Source organism: Mus pahari, chromosome 10 (assembly GCF_900095145.1).
Source record: "Mus pahari chromosome 10, PAHARI_EIJ_v1.1, whole genome shotgun sequence".
In the NCBI taxonomy this organism is placed as follows: domain Eukaryota; kingdom Metazoa; phylum Chordata; class Mammalia; order Rodentia; family Muridae; genus Mus; species Mus pahari.
Genome location: NC_034599.1, coordinates 102499780 through 102514810, shown reverse-complemented (window position 1 = coordinate 102514810; position 15031 = coordinate 102499780). Strand labels below are relative to the sequence as shown.

Genomic DNA, 15031 nt, shown 5'->3' with positions numbered 1-15031 from the left:
CAGCCAAGGCTACATAGTGAGACCCTGTCTCAAAAAAAAAAAAAAAAAAAAAAAAAAAAAAAAAAAGAAAAAAAAAAAAGAAAGAAAGAAAAAAAGAAGAGACTCGGCCTAGTCCACAAGTGCTCAAACCTGCAACCCCCACTTGGGAGGCTGGGCAGGAAGACTCACTCCACAAGTCCACAGTGTGAGTGAGTCTCTATTTCAAACCCAGAAAGAGTGGGAGGAAATGCTTCTATAGTTGGTTGTAGTAATATTTGCATAATCTTTGATGTATTAGAATCACTGAATTATATAAATTAAATAGCTAAGTTATATAGTGAGCTTTATATCAGTAAACCTATTATTAAAAAAAATAACTGGGCTGGAGAGATGGTTCAGAGGCTGAGAGGGCATATAAATTAGTTTGACTCCTAGCACATAGCCACACTAGGCAAGTCACAACTGCCTGTAACTCCAGTTCTGGAGTACCTGATGGCTCTGGCCTCTGGGGTCTCTCTTTCTCTCTCTCATATGCATATACATTCACACACCCTCATAGATTTTTTTTCTCAAAAACTGGGCATATAGTTCAATTATACAGCACTTGCCTAACATGAGTGAGGCCCTAGGTTCAACCCCTAATTGCACACATTCATTCAAGCAAGCAAACACACACACACACACACACACACACACACCTCCGTCACTTCTTCAGCCGAAGCATCTCTTCAGGATTTTATATTATCTAACTATATCACTGCTTGAAATGTAATAGTAATCCATCTTTCCTGCTACTGTGGTTAATGGGAACTCAGGTACAAATGCCAGGCTGACAAGCTCACATCACCATAATCCCTCTTTTTTTCTCTCCTATCTCAAATCCAATCTATTAGCAAAATCCTGCTAACTTTCTAAGCCTTGGAGCCCACCACCACCCCCATCTCTGTCAGGTATACAAAGAGGTCTCCCTGGCCAGCATGCCATCCATGGCTGGACTACCCCTCACTTGGCTCCATTCCACCTCAACAGCCTCCAACAGTCCCGCAGTTCCTTCAGGGCAAAAAGTCAACGTCTTCTCCACTGCTTCCAGGGGATCTGACTCTCATTCGTCTCTCTACTTTCGACTGTTTTCTCACTCCTTCCAATCGTATGAAGGACTGGATCACACGAGGCTGTCTTCCACCCAGGGCCTTGGCATTGCCTAGCTGTTCCCTGTTCACAGTTGGTTCCCTGGCCTTCCTCAAGTCCTGCTCAGATAGCCCCTGGAGAGGTCTTTTCTAACCACCCTAGCAAAAATCACATCCCATCAAGGGAGCATTCCTTACTCTACTTTCTCTACTTATTTTTTTTTTTCTCCCCACACAGGTCACATGACGTGTGATGCGCATTTTACTTATTTGCCTTGCCGTAGGTTTGTCTTGCTACAATGTCAGCTTTCCTCAATCCTCAGACCTGAGTACTATGTATCTATATGTATCTATATAAAGTACATACTCAAAAAAAAAAAAAAAAACAAGAAGAAAGAATTTGCAAACACTTGCATTCATTGTTTCATTAAGTCCGAACTTTTTCCCGCGGCCTCTGAAGCTAAGGGCTGGGTGATAATTGGTCACTACCCACTTCTGCCATCTCCCATCCCATCTCGTGCCCGCCACCTGTGCTTTCCCCGGTTCCGGAAAGGCACTTGCATTTACCCTCCCCTCCACCTGCAATGCTTTCTTTCTGTGCCGGATTACAAGCTTTATAGGCAGACACCCTCCCCCACTCCCACGGTTTCGGATAGACCCAGGCAGAAGGAGCCTTCCGCCCCGTACCTGAATTGCCTAAGCCTATTAGGCTCCAGCAGTAAGCCCCGCGTCTGCCACTCAATTGACCCCTGTCGGGTCAGCACCCGCCCCTGGAGGACGCATCCTTTTAAAATACGCGAGGGCGACTTCCTGCCTAGCAGCCAATCAGGGGCCACGCATAGGTGCGGCATAAGCGCAGGCTGTAAGTCCCGTTTCCGGCATAGGATCAGGGTCTGGTGAAAGGGCTGGAGGCGCCATGTCGGGCCGGGAAGGTAAGGCTATTTGGGGATCGGGGGTGGGACGGATGGATGGGGAACAACGGGAGGGCGATGGATGGTGGGGATGGGCCGAACATGCTCGTGTCGCCCACAGGTGGCAAAAAGAAGCCCCTGAAACAGCCCAAGAAGCAGGCCAAGGAGATGGACGAGGTGAGGACGGGAGCGGAGGCCGGGCGGGCGCTGAGGGAATGGGCGACTGGACTGGAGTGAACCTACTCTGCCTCTCTGCAGGAAGATAAGGCTTTCAAGCAGAAACAAAAGGAGGAACAGAAGAAACTCGAGGAACTAAAAGCCAAGGCCGCGGGGAAGGGCCCCCTGGGTAAGTGAAGATCGAGCTAGTGTAGGTATACGAGGGCAGGACAGGTCTGTTCCGGGGGTCGTTGGTGAACTGCTGGGTCTGGTGTACACTCTGGCCAAGCCCCCTGCCTTGGGTTTGTGCAGTTCGAAGGGAGCGGGAGTGGAAATGTTGCCTCTCAAGACAGTCATGGGCTTCCAGTTCATGGAGATGCTACAGAAGTGGAAACACCAACATGTACGCCGGACAGATACATATAGCTAAGTTTCTGAGTATCCTCCTGTTTCTGGTTCCAAACTAGCAACTCACTAGTTCTTTTATAGGTTGTTAACCTTAGAACATAGGACTTTTTTACTTGCTGGTCGCGTTATCTGTATCTGATATTGAGTCGAGAGTCACCGTTGGGTGCTGTCTAGACTAGAGGATAAAAGTCCAGGCTCCTTAACATGTATTTTGCTCTGGGTACTATTTTGTTTTGTGGCTGTGCCAGGGAGCACACTCACTTGTGCAAAGCAAACATTCCCTCTTGAGCTGTAGCCTATGCTCCATGCTCTGTGCCTTGCCCACGATTTTGTCTCTTAAGAGTGAATCACAGGTCCAAGAGTCCTAATATCTCATTAAGAAAAGTTTCAATTTTTGTATTTAAGCATATGGGTGGTTTTTTTATGCATGTATATCTGTGTACCATGTGTGTGCAGTGCCCTGGGAGACCAGACGAAGGTCAGGTCTCTTGGAACTGTAGTTACAGACACTTGTGAACTGAGAATTGAACCCAGATCCTCTGGAAGAACAGCCAGTACTCTTAAATGCTGAGCCATTTCTCTAACCTTTGTTGTTGTTATTGTTTTTAATTGCTAGACAAGTTCTCTACCATTTGGGCAGTGGAGGCGCACGCCTTTAATCCCAGCACTTGGGAGGCAGAGGCAGGGGGATTTCTGAGCTCGAGGTCAGCCAGGGCTACACAGAGAAACCCTGCCCCCAAAAAAGTCTGAGGCTGGCCTTGAACTTTTGATTCTCCTGCCTTCACCTAGATAGCCGAGGTTAGAGTCTGTGCACCCATCCTGGCTTTGTGTGCATTGTAAAAGCACTATTTTGCATTTTCTAACTAGCAATTATTTCTGCCTGTTATCAGTGTCACATAGATACTGTCACCCCAAGACCTATTGCCGTGAGTTTGATCTGTTATTTATCCACATAGCAATGACATTTTAGCTGTTGTGATTGCTTTTTAAAATGAGGTCAGGTATCTGCCACCTTTAATCTGCGATTATGTATAAGGAGGTCAGACCTTGGTTAAATCCTGTACAGACAGTGTTTATAATCTGCAAATCCCAAGTGTCCCAGATCTGAGAGCTAACACCAGAAGCAAGCTCCTGGTGTTGGATGATGCGTTACAGTCAAGTGCAGAGGCACTGGAAGTGTTGTGGTACATTCACTTCAAGCCATGTGCATGGGGGTGGGGTGAAGCATGAATAAGTGCTAGCTTCACGATTGGATCCTGTCTCCGAGATATCATGTATATGCAAACGTCCCCCAAATCCCAGAAATTCCTGATAAAGGAAATCTAACTAGTACTACTCACTGAGCCCCATCCATTTGGGGTTTCTTGTTTGTTTTAAACAAGGTCTCCTAATAATTCCCCATCCTGTGACCTTGCCCTCGATAAGCTGGGATGCACCTCTGTACCTACATTATTAAGATTTGTTTTGTCATGGTTCTTTCGTGCCCTCGTTCCTTTTTTGACGGGGTTTCTGTGTAGCTCTAGGTGCTCTGGAACTCACTATGTAGACCAGGTTGGCCTCAAACTCAAGAGGACTACCTGCCTCTTTTTCCCAGGTGCTGGGGTTAAAAGTGTGCACCTCCACCGCTAATCTGTGCTCTCTCTTTTTTCTTTTTTTGGTTTTTTGAGACAGGGTTTCTCTGTGTAGCCCTAGCTGTCCTGGAACTCACTATGTAGACCAGGTTGGCCTCAAACTCAAGAGGACTACCTGCCTCTTTTTCCCAGGTGCTGGGGTTAAAAGTGTGCACCTCCACCGCTAATCTGTGCTCTCTCTTTTTTCTTTTTTTGGTTTTTTGAGACAGGGTTTCTCTGTGTAGCCCTAGCTGTCCTGGAACTCACTATGTAGACCAGGCTGGCCTTGAACTCGGAAATCCGCCTGCCTCTGCCTCCCAAGTTCTAGGATTAAAGGCATGCACCACTACTGCCTGGCATCATATTTAAAATTAAATAAAATGAAGGCATAATAAATGAAGGAATATAAGATGGGATATAGTATGTAATGTATCAGTTTAGAATGTGCAGTTAAAAGGGGATCATGAATTGGCTCAGTGGGTAAAAACCCTGCCTCTGAGCCTGAGGACTCTAGTTCAGTCCCTGGGGTCTATGTAGTAGGATTGTGTTTCTACTTATGCACTGTGGCACATGTATGTGCACTGATATGTACATACATACAATAATTAAATGTAAATTGAAAAAAAGAAAGGGACTGGAAAGATGGTTTGGCAGTAAAGAGCACTGTTGCTCTTACAGAGGACCCAGGTTTGGTTCCCATGGCTTACACAGTTATTCACAACCATCTGTAATTCCAGCTTTAGGGGATCTGACACCCTTTTCTGTCCTCTGCAGGTACGAGGCATGCACATGGTTTACATACATAAATGTAGTAAAACATGCATGCAAATAAAATTAAAAATTGATTTTTAAAACTGCATTGAGGGACTAGAGAGATGGCTTATTTGGTATAGTGTTTACCTGCTAAGCATGAAGATCTGAGTTGGGTACCCATAACTTACATAAGAAAAGTCAGGCAGAGTGGTATCTAATTATGATCCCACCACTGCAGGTCCCTGTAGTTCTCTGACCAACTAGTCTAGCCTACTTGGCAAGCTCCAGGCCAGTGAGATAACCCTAGCTCACAAAACATGGCAGATAGGGAACACTATCTGGGCCCACACATGCACACATGTAAAATAGAAAAGGGGAAACTAGTGTGTGGTTAGAAGTTAAACTTCTGGCCAGGCAGTGGTGGTGCATGCCTTTAATCCCAGCACTTGGGAGGCAGAGGCAGGCGGATCTCTGAGTTTGAGGCCAGCCTGGTCTACAGAGTGAGTTCCAGGACAGCCAGGGCTACACAGAGAAACCCTGTCTCAATAAAATAAAATAAAATAAAATAAAATAAAATAAAATAAAATTTTTAAAAAGCCCACCAAAAAAGAAGAGTGAATTTGAAGCCCACCTGTGCTATTTAGTAAGACTCTGCCTTCAAGAAAATAAAACACTACAAAATAGGAAGTCAGACTACCAGCTGAGAATTGAGACTTCTCACATACCAGCCTATAACCGTGAAGAACACCAAACATCAAGACTTACCTATAAGATAGAATGCTGAGGCGGGAAAATTACTAAGCTGATCTGAAGGGCACATGGTATGGGTGCTGCCTTGCCCCTGCCTCCACCATGCTCTGCCTTTCTAGAAGAGATGATAGCAATAGAGGAGCTGGACATGTTTGTGTCAAGGTAGACATCCAGTACAAGAGCCAGTTATTACTAGGACCCTGTGAGGCTTTGTAGCCGTAACAATATTTTTCCCTAACCAGACTTTTCCTTTTGCAGCCACAGGTGGAATTAAGAAATCTGGCAAAAAGTAAGCTGTTCCTCACATCTGGGGTGATGGTGAACCTCCTCTTCCATTCCTACTTAAACATCTGGATTCCCTGCCATAACATCTTTGCCACCTACAGCTAGAATGAAATGTTATCCTGTAACCTGTCAAACATCTGGATTCCCTGTCATAACATCTTTGCCACCTAATAGCTAGAATGAAGTGTTATCCTGGAGCCCATTGTACATTGTAATAAACTTTTGTAAAAAAAAAAAAAAATGAATAAAGTAAATAATGCAATGGCTCGCTGTCTCTAGTGTTCAGCAATTCCTACCTCAGCTGTGAATTTAAAGTGAACCCAGTCTGGAATCCCACTAGAGCCTACTGTTCCATCTTCATTGTACTCTCAATTCTGAACCACTTTGAATTAAACCAACTCATTTAAAAGCCTATCATTTGTGTGTGCTTGTTTATCTAGTGGGATACTTCTTCAGAGATTAGTAAAAGGAAATAGTCTTTGTAAAAAATAAATAAAAACGACCTGCCTTTCATATCGGGGTTGCCACGTTTGTGTATTTAAAGATAAACTGCTTTGCCGGACATGGTGGCTCACACCTTTAATCCCAGCACTCAGGAGGCAGGGGCAGGAGGATTTCTTGAGTTCAAGGCCAGCCTGGTCTATAAAGTGAGTTCCAGGACAGCCAGGGCTACACAGAGAAACCATATCTCGAAAAACTAAAAGTAAATAAATAAAACTGCTTAGTTCCTGGATAGCAAGGGATCCCTGGAGCAAGCTGGATAGCTGGCCTAGCCATACAGGTGAAGTTTGAGTTCACTTGAAACTGCCTCAATGATAAAATTCCCAAGCTTAAACTTCACCATGTACTTGGCATGTGTGCTCACACATCGTGGAAAAGGGAAAAACAGTGACCCTGATAAAACACAACTCATAACTCATTCTTTGTTTCTCCTTGGCTTAGCATTTTTTCAGTGCTAAGAAAAAAAAAAAAAAAAAAAAAAAGGCCAGGCTGGAGAGATGGGTCAGAGGTTAAGAGCACTGACTGCTCCTCCAGAGGACCTGAGTTCAATTCCCAGCAACTACCTGGTGGCTCACAACCATCTGAGGAATGGAATCTGAGGCCCTCTTCTGGTGTGTCTGAAGACAGCTACAGTGTACTCTAAAATATTTATTTATTATATGTAAGTACACTGTAGCTGTCCTCGGGCACTCCAGAAGAGTGTCAGATCTCATTATGGGTGGTTGTGAGCCACCGTGTGGTTGCTGGGATTTGAACTCAGGACCTTCGGAAGAGCAGTCCGTGCTCTTAACCGCCATCTCTCCAGCCCTACAGTGTACTCTTAAACATTAAGTAAATCTTTAAAAGAACAAAAACAAAAAAACAGTATTTTGGGGTTTTTTTTGTTTTTTGAGACAGGGTTTCTCTGTATATCCCTGGCTGTCCTGGAACTCACTCTGTAGACCAGGCTGGCCTCGAACTCAGAAATCCGCCTGCCTCTGCCTCCCGAGTGCTGGGATTAAAGGCATGTGCCACAAGTGCCCAGCAGATGGCGCTCTTAAACCGCCATCTCTCCAGCCCTACAGTGTACTCTTAAACATTAAGTAAATCTTTAAAAGAACAAAAACAAAAAAACAGTATTTTGGGGTTTTTTTTGTTTTTTGAGACAGGGTTTCTCTGTATATCCCTGGCTGTCCTGGAACTCACTCTGTAGACCAGGCTGGCCTCGAACTCAGAAATCCGCCTGCCTCTGCCTCCTGAGTGCTGGGAAAGCCAAAGTTCTTAACAATTAGGCTGAGGCTCTCACCCTTCCTGATGCTTGACCCTTTGATATGGTTCCTCATGCTGTGGTGACCCCCAACTATAAAATTTTTTTTTAAAGATTTATTTATTATATGTAAGTACACTGTAGCTGTCTTCAAACACACCAGAAGAGGGCGTCGGATCCCGTTACAGATGGTTGTGAGCCACCATGTGGTTGCTGGGATTTGAACTCAGGACCTCTGGAAGAGTAGTCAGTGCTCTTAACCTCTGACCCATCTCTCCAGCCCTATAAAATTATTTTCATTGCTACTTAATAACTAAATTTGCTACTGTTGTGAAACCTCCAGAGGGGTTTCAACCCCCAGGGCTGCAGCTCTATAGGGCACCACTTCTTCCCTTCTGATTTCTGCCATCTACCCTTTAGTCCATTTGCAGCCACTGAGATCTGAGGTAAAGGCGAGCCTCAGTTTTGGGTTTTGTTGGTTTCTTTTGAGACAGCATCTCTCATTGTAGCCCTGGCTATCCTGGGACTCTATGTAGACCAGGCCTGCCTTTGAGTGCTGGGATTAAAGGCATGCACCACTATGCCCAGCTCTGTGTTTTCTGGGGTCTTTGTTGTTTTTACTAGACATTTCCTTAGTGGTGAGGAAAGACAGACACACAGCAAGTATGCGCAGAGGAAGATTCTTACAAAGTGCGAGGACACCCAAGCCTTTGCTCTGTTCTCACCAACTCTTCCTTTAGAAAATCCTAACTCCTTGGGAAGCTGAGGCACAAGGATCACAACTTGAAAGCATGACTGGATAACAAAAAAGTAAAAAAAAGGGTGAGGGCTGGGGCTGTAGCTCAGTGAAGAGCCTTCTGTTTTAGACCCCAGTTCTGGAAGAAAAAATGATAGTTACTCTTCTCTGATCACATTCTTGCCAGATGTTACCTGCCACCAACTACCAAGTAAACTCCAGAACAGAAATCAGTCTTGTATGGGAGGAAGGGGTTGAGACAGGTTCTGTAGCACACAGACTGATGGGCAGGCCTTGATTAGAATCTTCTTGCCTCAGCCTCCCCAGTGCTGTGATTACAGGTTTGTGCCACCATGCCTAGCAATGTGACCCTAATTTAGGAGAAGCAGGATGCTGGAAATCAAATCCAGAGCCTTGAATATTCTAAACAAATATTTTAACCCTGTCCAACCCCCATCTGTATTTACTGAGACACCCTATCTGAGAAGCACGGGACTTCTGAGTAGCCTTCTAGGCTACCCATACAACTGGGAACAATACTACGCTCTCCCGGAGGATATTATCTTCTTTCATGGGACAGGCTCTCACTAAACTGCTCAGAGTGACACTGACTTAGTTTAGGGCCAGCCTATGCCCCTGCCTAAAGTTCCTGAGTAAATGGAGTTACAGGCCTGCACCTTCAAGCCCAGCTAGCATACCTGTAAACCCAGCACTCAGGCAGCTGATGCAGGAGAATCAAAGCTTTAAAACACTGGGTTGGGGACTAGAGAAATGGTTCAGTAGTTAATAGCACTCACTGCTCTTCTAGGGGTTCTGGGTTCAATTCCCAACACCCATATGATGGCTCACTGTTAATTCCAGTTCCAAAGGCTGATGCCCTCTTCTGGCCTCAGACCTACATGCAAGCAAAACACCCAAATATAAAAAACAAACAAACAAATCAGCTTGCTTTGGCCATCTCCAAAAAGTATCTTCTTTGGGCTTAAGGCCCATGGGGCCTTGTCAGCTGGCACCCAGCCCCATGCTGCTGAAAATACTTACCAGCAGTCATAGCCTCCTGCCCCCAAAGAGAAGGCACTTCTCTTTTATTTGGTAGAATGTAATCCCTCCTGACAATGTGCTGTTTCCAGAACCAAAGATCATAGCTATTAAGACCTGGGCAATCAGCCAGGCCTGGTAGCCCATGCCCACAATTCTAGCACTTAGAGACTGAGACAGGAGGATTGAAAGTTTGAGGCCATCTCAAACAAACAAACAAACAAACAAACAAAAAACAGCTGGACATGGTGGTTCATGTCTATAATCCCAGCACTCAGCGGGAGGAAGGACATTCTGGAGTTATATGTCAAGCTTTGGTTATATGTCAAGACACTGTCAAAAGGGGTGGGGGGCTGCTGGGAGACTTAAGCATTCAACATTATGTTAGGCAGCTATGGGAAAACTACCAGCACCTGAACCAAGAAACTAAGGCAGTTCTAAGTGATCCAATGCCTTCTGACTGCTGTAGGCATCAGGCATGCATGTGATGCACATACATACATGCAGGCAAAACACTCACACATAAAAAATAATGAGGCGGGGTGGGGGTGGGGGTGGGGTGGGTTGGCAGGCCTAAGGCGTTCTAAGCCTGAGCGCTCTCCTTTCCGTCCGATGCCTCAGCAAACATTGGTAGGTTCACAAGCTAAGTCTGGCACTGAGGAAACGGAGTAGAAAAGTCTTGATCTTGTTGCCCTCCAATGCTAATCCCCCATTTCTGGCATCTGTTCTGCCCACCACTTCTGCTCATAAAAGCCTGTCATACACCCAAGCCCAACTCAAATCTTTGCTCCTCCGTGAAGTTACACCTCCTCTCTCTGCCGCAGTAACTCGCACCTGGCATCCTTGTCGACGTAGAGTTTTTCTCAGAAACATCATGTGTCAGCCTCCTAACCCATTTTTCTTGCCATTTCCCCCTCAATCTGTTGGGCAATTCAAGGACCACTCCCAGCGAGCCTTCCTCGACCTCTTGAGCTTCACTGTCTCTACGCAACCAGCGCTCAGGACATAAAGACTCTCCAAGAAACAAATGGAAGTTAACAGCTCCGAATAGGCACGCCGTTCTCGAGACCATCCTTCCCAGCCTCCCTCTCTCTCTCTCTCTCTCTCTCTCTCTCTCTCTCTCTCTCTCTCTCTCTCATATACATACTTGAAACATTTGTTATCCTGGAAGATCTCTGCTTCCAGGAAGAAGAGCATTCCTTCTCCTCCCCAAGTCTGCTCTTCGCAGCCTCCTCCCTAAAAGAGTCCCTGGACGAGAGAGGTGGGTCAGCCGCGAGTGAGTGACCCCTGAACGCTGCCTGCCGTGACTCAAGGCGAACTGCTTCTCTAGGGCTCTGTATTCTACACAGTGCCACGGGGAACCGCCTCAGGTGTGGTAGGGTAGACACTCGTCGATCTCGCAACCCGGGTAATCCTGACAGCACTGCAGTGCCCTGGCATCACCGGGGACCTCTCCGTACTGAGCCCAGACACGCAGGAACCTGTCCCGGGTAACGGCGCACTCTGTATACGTCACCCATCTGTGCCCGGTAGCTGGCAGCTGATTGGCCCGCAGGCTGGGGAGACGCTAGGAGCCGAGGGGAACGGCGGCGCGCGGGCGGTTGGGCCAGCTCAGGCTTTCTGCGGACAAGGCTTTGCTTGGCGTCCTCGGATGCTGCGGGCTGAAGGTAGTCATGGCCGGGACCCCCGCACCGAACAGCCACAGGAAGCAGAGTGGCGGCCTGGAGCCTTTTCCCGGTCTGTCTCGGTCCATGGAGAACCCTCCGAGCAAGCGGGCCCGGAGCTTCTCTGAGACCACAGTCCCGGACCCCGAAGACCCATTCGGCGAGCACGCGGAATTTACTGCGGACGACCTAGAGGAACTCGACATCCTCGCGTCACAGGCCCTGAGCCAGTGTCCCGTCGCGCCTCGGAACCTGTCCAGTGAGTGCCTGAGGGAGCCTTTTTCCCCGGCGGGTGGTGCAGACCTCTGAATTGGCGGTGAGACATCCAGAATGTTAAAGGGCCTCCACATTTAGATGGTATGCACCCCATTGTAACCCTTGGGCAGAAGAGCATAGAAGGCGTCTCAAAGAGGCAAGAGATGAAAGAGACTCTTACACAAAAATGCCAGTGGCCCAAAGGTTAGGCATGGCAAACAGGCAATGGGCAAGAAATGCCAAAGCTGCTTTTCTTAGAGCTTACACTCTTGGGGGAATAAGTTAAGTGTCAGGAGGGTTTGATGGGCACCTTGCGAATGTACTTAGCACTTACAGCATCTGAAAAATAGGATTATCCCTGGAAATGTGGTTGGTCCTCCACCTCTTCAGCAATATTGCCTGGAAAACCAGGCATTGGAAAACACTCGTTGCTGACCAGCTGTCTTATGCGGCAGGGATAAGACACTACTTTCCACGAAATGGCACAAGGCAACACTGCCTCCCCCTTCCTTGGCCCTACATCACTCATCACCCAATACTCTACCTTACTCCATCCCTGGAGCCCCGCCTCCCCCCTGGAATGTATCCATTTGATTCACCATTGGTCTTTAAAAACCAGCAGATAGATCCTCAGCCTAGCATGTTGTAGTAAATAGTACTTATGATAGAGTCATGGCCAGTGCAATCTCCTTTCAGCTATGAGCTGAGAGTCTAGAAAGTGGGTGAGGCGTATATGGAGAGGATTCAGATATGCTATGCCATAAGGATTCTTTATGTTTTTATACCATGCTCAGAGCTGATAAATAGTGTTTACTGGGTCTTTCTCAACTTGGCTTTCAAAAGTGACTCTTTTTGCATTTTATGACAAAGGTAGGTACATACTGAGCCCTGCAGTATACATGGGATTATTTTTTTTCCAGACAGGTTCTCGATCTCTAACTAGGCTAGCCTTGAATTTGAGATCCCCGTGCCTTTACTTCCCAAGTGTTGGGATTATAGTTCTGCCACCGTGCTCAACCTAATGGCAACTCTTTTTTATACAGGTGCTCATAAGGTCCGCCGATTAGATGGGTTACCAAATAGTCCTATAAGGAAAAGCAGAGAAGATATTCCAGTTAAAGATAATTTTGAATTAGAAGTACTTCAGATACAACACAAAGAGCTTAAAGAAAGGGTATGTGGCTTTTGGGGTTCTTTTTTTGCTTGTTTGGTTGTAATGCTGAGAATTGAACTCGGGACTTTACCTTCTCACATGCTATACATAGACACTCTACTGTTAGGCTATCCTTCCATCCTTAACTTACTGTATTTGTAGCTGATTTGTTCATTTAGGTATTAAAAAGCATGTGTAAAATATATAAAAGAAATTATAAAACAAACATCTAGATTCATCCCCCTGGAATGAAAGAAGGTTGGGGAAAGAATGCCTGAAATTTTATTTACCCTGTGTATATCCGTGAACCTATGCAAGTTTATATGCAGTGCATGCATGCAGGTGCCCATGAAGGTCAGGGGTGCTGGGTCCTCTGGAATCATCACAACTGGTGTGAGCCACCTGATATGGCTACTGGGAATGGAACCTGGGTTCTCTGTAAGAACAGTGAGTGCCCTTAGCTCCTTAGCCATCTCTCCAGCCTCCACAGCCTATGTCTTTATCTGAGGAACATGTCATCATAGCGGTTGCTATTTGTTAGTTTTGCAGGCTCTCATACATCTTTCACATGCCAAAGAAAGCCAGGAATCCAACATGGAATTTTAGTCTGTGGAGGGTATGAGCCGTAGTGTTAAAGCTGAAAGAATCTGTGTGTAAGTGGCGAATGGATTCTGAAACTGTTCTTGCTGAATATCTGTTGACGGGGTGTAATTTACAGCTGAAAGAAATGGAAGAAGAAATCCTAATTAAGAATGGAGAAATTAAAATTTTGCGTGACTCGCTTCGTCAGACAGAATCCGTTCTAGAAGAACAGAAAAGATCACATTTCCTTCTTGAGCAAGAAAAGACTCAAGCACTCAGTGAAAAGGAAAAGGAGTTCTCCAAAAAGGTGAGCCAGAGCATTTGTGTCGCATGCTCGGGACAGTAGTGTCGCCAGCCCATCCACTGACTCACATTAGAAGCAGCAGCCAAGGCCAGGCATGCTGACACCTGCCTTTAACCTCAGGAGGCAAAGGCAGGTAGATCTCTGTGAGCTCTAGACCAACCTAAACTACACAGTGAATTCCAGGCCAGTCAAGTGAGACACTGTCTCTAAAAATTAACAAAATAGAAGCAATAAACAATGTTGCCTGGAAACATTCACCCATTGTGTAAGTGCTCTCCGCCCTGAGTGAATAGCATGTATCTTTCTTCCAGGGTCTGCATTTGTTTTGGAAAAAGACTAAGATGAAACTCTGCTTTGCTCTGGTCCTGATTCTTAGCAGGAACAAATCACTAGCTTAGAACTTCTTGAATTAGGGCTCCTTGGTAGGTTAGAAAGTCAGTTGAGGGGGCTGGAGAGATGGCTCAGTGGTTAAGAATACTGACTGTTCTTCTAGAGGTCCTGAGTTCAAATCCCAGCAACCACATGGTGGCTCACAACCATCTGTAATGAGATCTGATGCCCTCTTCTGATGTGTCTGAAGACAGCTACAATGTACTTGTATATAATAAATAAATCTTAAAAATAAAAATAAAAAATAAGTAAAAAAAAAAAAAGTCAGTTGGTTCAGCTTAGCCAGAAGGAATATACTAGCTGCCACATCCAAGTCTAGGAAGATGGGAACATAGTAGGGCTTCAGATGACATAAACCAGAAATCTCAGATTCTGTGTTATGAGACCTGTTGCTCTATCAGTAGAGGTTCTGACTAGATATACTCATACATTTCTTTCTTTCTTTCATTCTTTCTTTTTTTTTAAGATGTATTTATTTATTATATATGTAAGTACATTGTAGCTGTGTTCAGACACCCAGAAGAGGGTGTCAGATCTCATTATGGATGGTTGTGAGCCACTATGTGGTTGCTGGGATTTGAACTTAGGACCTTCAGAAGAGCAGTCAGTCCTCGTAACCACTGAGCCATCTCTCCAGCCCAAAACTCATACATTTCAAAACTCCAGAGCACAGTTAAGGCTTGGGCTTCCTCAGCTGGGCATAAACTGGGAGGCTGGTACAACAGGGTTACCATAGGTCCAAGGCCAGCCTGTGCTATATAGTGAGATCCTTTTCCGAAAAGCCACATGAAAGATTACGTCATCTCAGACTTAAAAATTTCAAAGAAGCAGACTTATTTCCAGACCAGTTCTGAAACCAAAGAGATGATAAGTATCATTTAAGTCACAGTCAGAGGTAGGAAAGGGAGATCATGTTCAAAGAAAACTGGTAGGTACCAGTCTCTGCACCCCCTTTCCAGTGTAGGGGGCCGTGGGCAGAAGCTTTAGTGTCGGCCCCATTGCCTCTTCCAGCAGGTTTACATGCACATATCCTTGTAACCACCACAGAAGAAAGCCTGTTGGGAAGCCCAAATGGTTTTTTTTTTTTTTTTTTTTTTTTTTAAAGATTTATTTATTTATTATATGTAAGTACACTGTAGCTGTCTTCAGACACTCCAGAAGAGGGCGTCAGATCTCGTTACGG

At 45.7% G+C, this 15031-nt stretch overlaps 2 protein-coding genes and 1 long non-coding RNA gene across 8 annotated transcripts in view; 2 read left to right on the top strand and 1 right to left on the bottom strand.

The window, feature by feature from the left end:
* The window catches only part of Ccdc51 (coiled-coil domain containing 51), a 20060-nt gene extending 9124 nt beyond the window's left edge, over positions 1-10936 (bottom strand). The window contains exon 1 of one of the 2 annotated variants that reach the window (XM_029543748.1): positions 10648-10936. The gene's annotated coding sequence lies outside the window, so the exon portion shown is untranslated. Of the gene's footprint in view, positions 1-1793; positions 1881-10647 lie in introns of those variants that run through there. The other variant, XM_021207457.2, reaches the window with a different exon arrangement.
* On the top strand, positions 2003-2195 carry LOC115064834. Its single transcript, XR_003844665.1, has 2 exons — positions 2003-2038; positions 2139-2195. It is a non-coding gene; the product is annotated as an uncharacterized LOC115064834 (long non-coding RNA).
* A 120-nt stretch (positions 10937-11056) lies between the features above and the next one.
* Positions 11057-15031, top strand: part of Atrip (ATR interacting protein) — a 15230-nt gene continuing 11255 nt past the window's right edge. For 3 of the 5 annotated variants that reach the window (XM_029543131.1, XM_021207008.2, XM_029543134.1), the window contains exons 1-3: positions 11057-11423; positions 12463-12593; positions 13291-13461. In XM_029543131.1, coding sequence (XP_029398991.1) covers positions 11174-11423; positions 12463-12593; positions 13291-13461 — 552 coding nt within the window. In that variant the 5' untranslated portion in view covers positions 11057-11173. Of the gene's footprint in view, positions 11522-12462; positions 12594-13290; positions 13462-15031 lie in introns of all 5 variants that reach the window. The other 2 variants (XM_029543133.1, XM_029543132.1) reach the window with 2 other exon arrangements.